Here is a 2,033-nt window from a genome sequence, read left to right on the forward strand (position 1 = left end):
CATCTATGTGGTGATCTGATGCCCTCTTCTGCTGGCCTGCAGGAGTACATGCAGATAGAGCACTAATAAACATAAAATTAAAAAAAAAAAAAAAAAAAAAGAATGGTAGGAAATCCTAACACTGCTTCCAGAACGTCCTAGTCTGATAGAGGCTTCAGCTATGTCCTCAGAAACCCCAGGGACTTACTCTTAGGAATGTCTATAATCTCATGGAAGAGTTAGGGATCACACCCATACCCTCAGGAATTCTCAGGCTAAAGCAGGACTCAAGGCTTACCATCGGCTGAGCTGAGCAAGATCTTGAGAGGCCCTGGCCTAGGGGAACCCACCAGCAGGTATGGAGACTGACATGCCTCTGCCAGCCACAGGCAAAGGAACACAGAAGTGGTCAGAGCTATGGCAAAGGAGCCAGAGTTCCCATCCCTTAATGGTGTTTGTACTCACTGCTGCCTCGAAGGCCCTCTTGAGGCTGGCCAGCTCATATAAGACACAGCCCAGAGCCCAGATGTCACTCTTCTGGTTGTAGGGCTTGCCCTCACACAGCTCGGGGGAGATGTAGCATGGTGTACCCACCACCTGCAGGAGGGAAGCCTGCATTACAGCCCTGGGAGGAAAGGAACAAAGGCTCTGGCCAGAGACTCATTTGGGAATAGCTTCCCAAAGCAGGCCATATAGACAGGGACTGAGGGTAGGGGAAGGGGCAGGAATGCAGGGCAGGCCTCAGCTCTCAGGACCCCCAGTGTCCCCCCCACACGTCTAGGCACCGTGTAGGCCTTGCTCTTGCTGCTGAGGATCTTAGAGATGCCAAAGTCACCAATCTTGACAACCATGCGGTGTTTGTCAAGAAGGATGTTCTGGGTCTTGAGGTCCCGATGCAGGATGAGGTGTGTGTGCACGTGATGCAGAGCAAGCAGGATCTGCACAAAGAAGTGAAGGATCGTCTCCTCCTCTAGCAGAGAGTTGCAGCGCTTCTGGATGAACTCGGCCAAGGTGCCACCTGTGGCCCAGAGAACCAATCAAGACCAGGACTTTACCACAATGGGAACAACCCACTGCGGTTATGGAACAGGACACTAGAAGCAGAGAGGGCGAAGAGCCCATCATGGCCACTCCAGTGGGGCCAGAACTCTGTACTCCTGGCCTCCAGCCAAGTTGGCACTAGAGGGAAGGCGCCTAATGGTGTCCGGCTCTCCTGGAGGAGGAAGGCCCCTCTAAGCTGAGGCAAAGCATCCTACCTGGTGCGTACTCCATAGCAATCATGAGGGCCTTGTCCTCTAGGAAGTTCTCATAGTACTCAATGACACTGGGGTGGTTGAGCAGCTTGAGCACCTGGCACTCGTTCTGTGCGGCCTGCCTCTCTTCTTTGGTCATCTGTTCCACTGGGATCTGCTTGATAATCACCAGCTTCTGGTCGGCCTTCCGCAGGCACAGGTGCACAGTCCTAGGGACAGAGCACCGCGCAGGTGCCAGCTAAGCCTCCAGCCACACCTCAGGGCGGCCCAGAGCCACACAGTCCTTAGAGGATTGAGCTGGGCACCCACGGTGGAGGGTACGGAGGATCTGGATCGGATGACCTTTGCTAGCCTCCACAGGTGGCATTCACTCACACACAAAATTAAAAGAATAAATATAAATCTTGGGCTGGAGAGGCGGCTCAGTAGCTAAGAGCACTGACTGCTCTTCCAGAGGACCTGGGTTTGATTCCCACACCCACATGGCAGGTCCAGTGTCAGAGGCTCCAACATTCTCTTCTGACCTCCGCAGACACATAAAATAAAAACAAATGTTTTAAAAAGGAAAAACTGGGGTTGGAGAGATGACTCAGTAGTTAAGAACACTGACTGCTCTTCCAGAGGTACTGAGTTCAATTCCCAGCAAACACATGGTGGATCACAACCATCTGTAATGGGACCTCATGCCCTCTTCTGGTGTCTGAAGACAGTGATAGTGTACTCATAAAATTAATTAATTATTATTATTTTTTTAAAGATTTATTTATTTATTATATGTAAGTACACTGTAGCTGTCTTCAG

General features: G+C 51.1%; 1 protein-coding gene across 2 annotated transcripts in view; it reads right to left on the minus strand.

Moving 5' to 3' along the window:
• The window catches only part of Nek8 (NIMA related kinase 8), a 12,630-nt gene that overhangs the window by 6,104 nt on the left and 4,493 nt on the right, over positions 1-2,033 (minus strand). For both annotated transcript variants that reach the window (XM_021213124.2, XM_029546110.1), the window contains exons 2-4: positions 1,236-1,441; positions 765-997; positions 445-576 (exon numbers count right to left, since the gene is read on the minus strand). In XM_021213124.2, coding sequence (XP_021068783.1) covers positions 445-576; positions 765-997; positions 1,236-1,441 — 571 coding nt within the window. The remainder of the gene's footprint in view (positions 1-444; positions 577-764; positions 998-1,235; positions 1,442-2,033) is intronic.

The sequence above is a fragment of the Mus pahari genome, chromosome 14, assembly GCF_900095145.1.
Source record: "Mus pahari chromosome 14, PAHARI_EIJ_v1.1, whole genome shotgun sequence".
Taxonomy (NCBI): domain Eukaryota; kingdom Metazoa; phylum Chordata; class Mammalia; order Rodentia; family Muridae; genus Mus; species Mus pahari.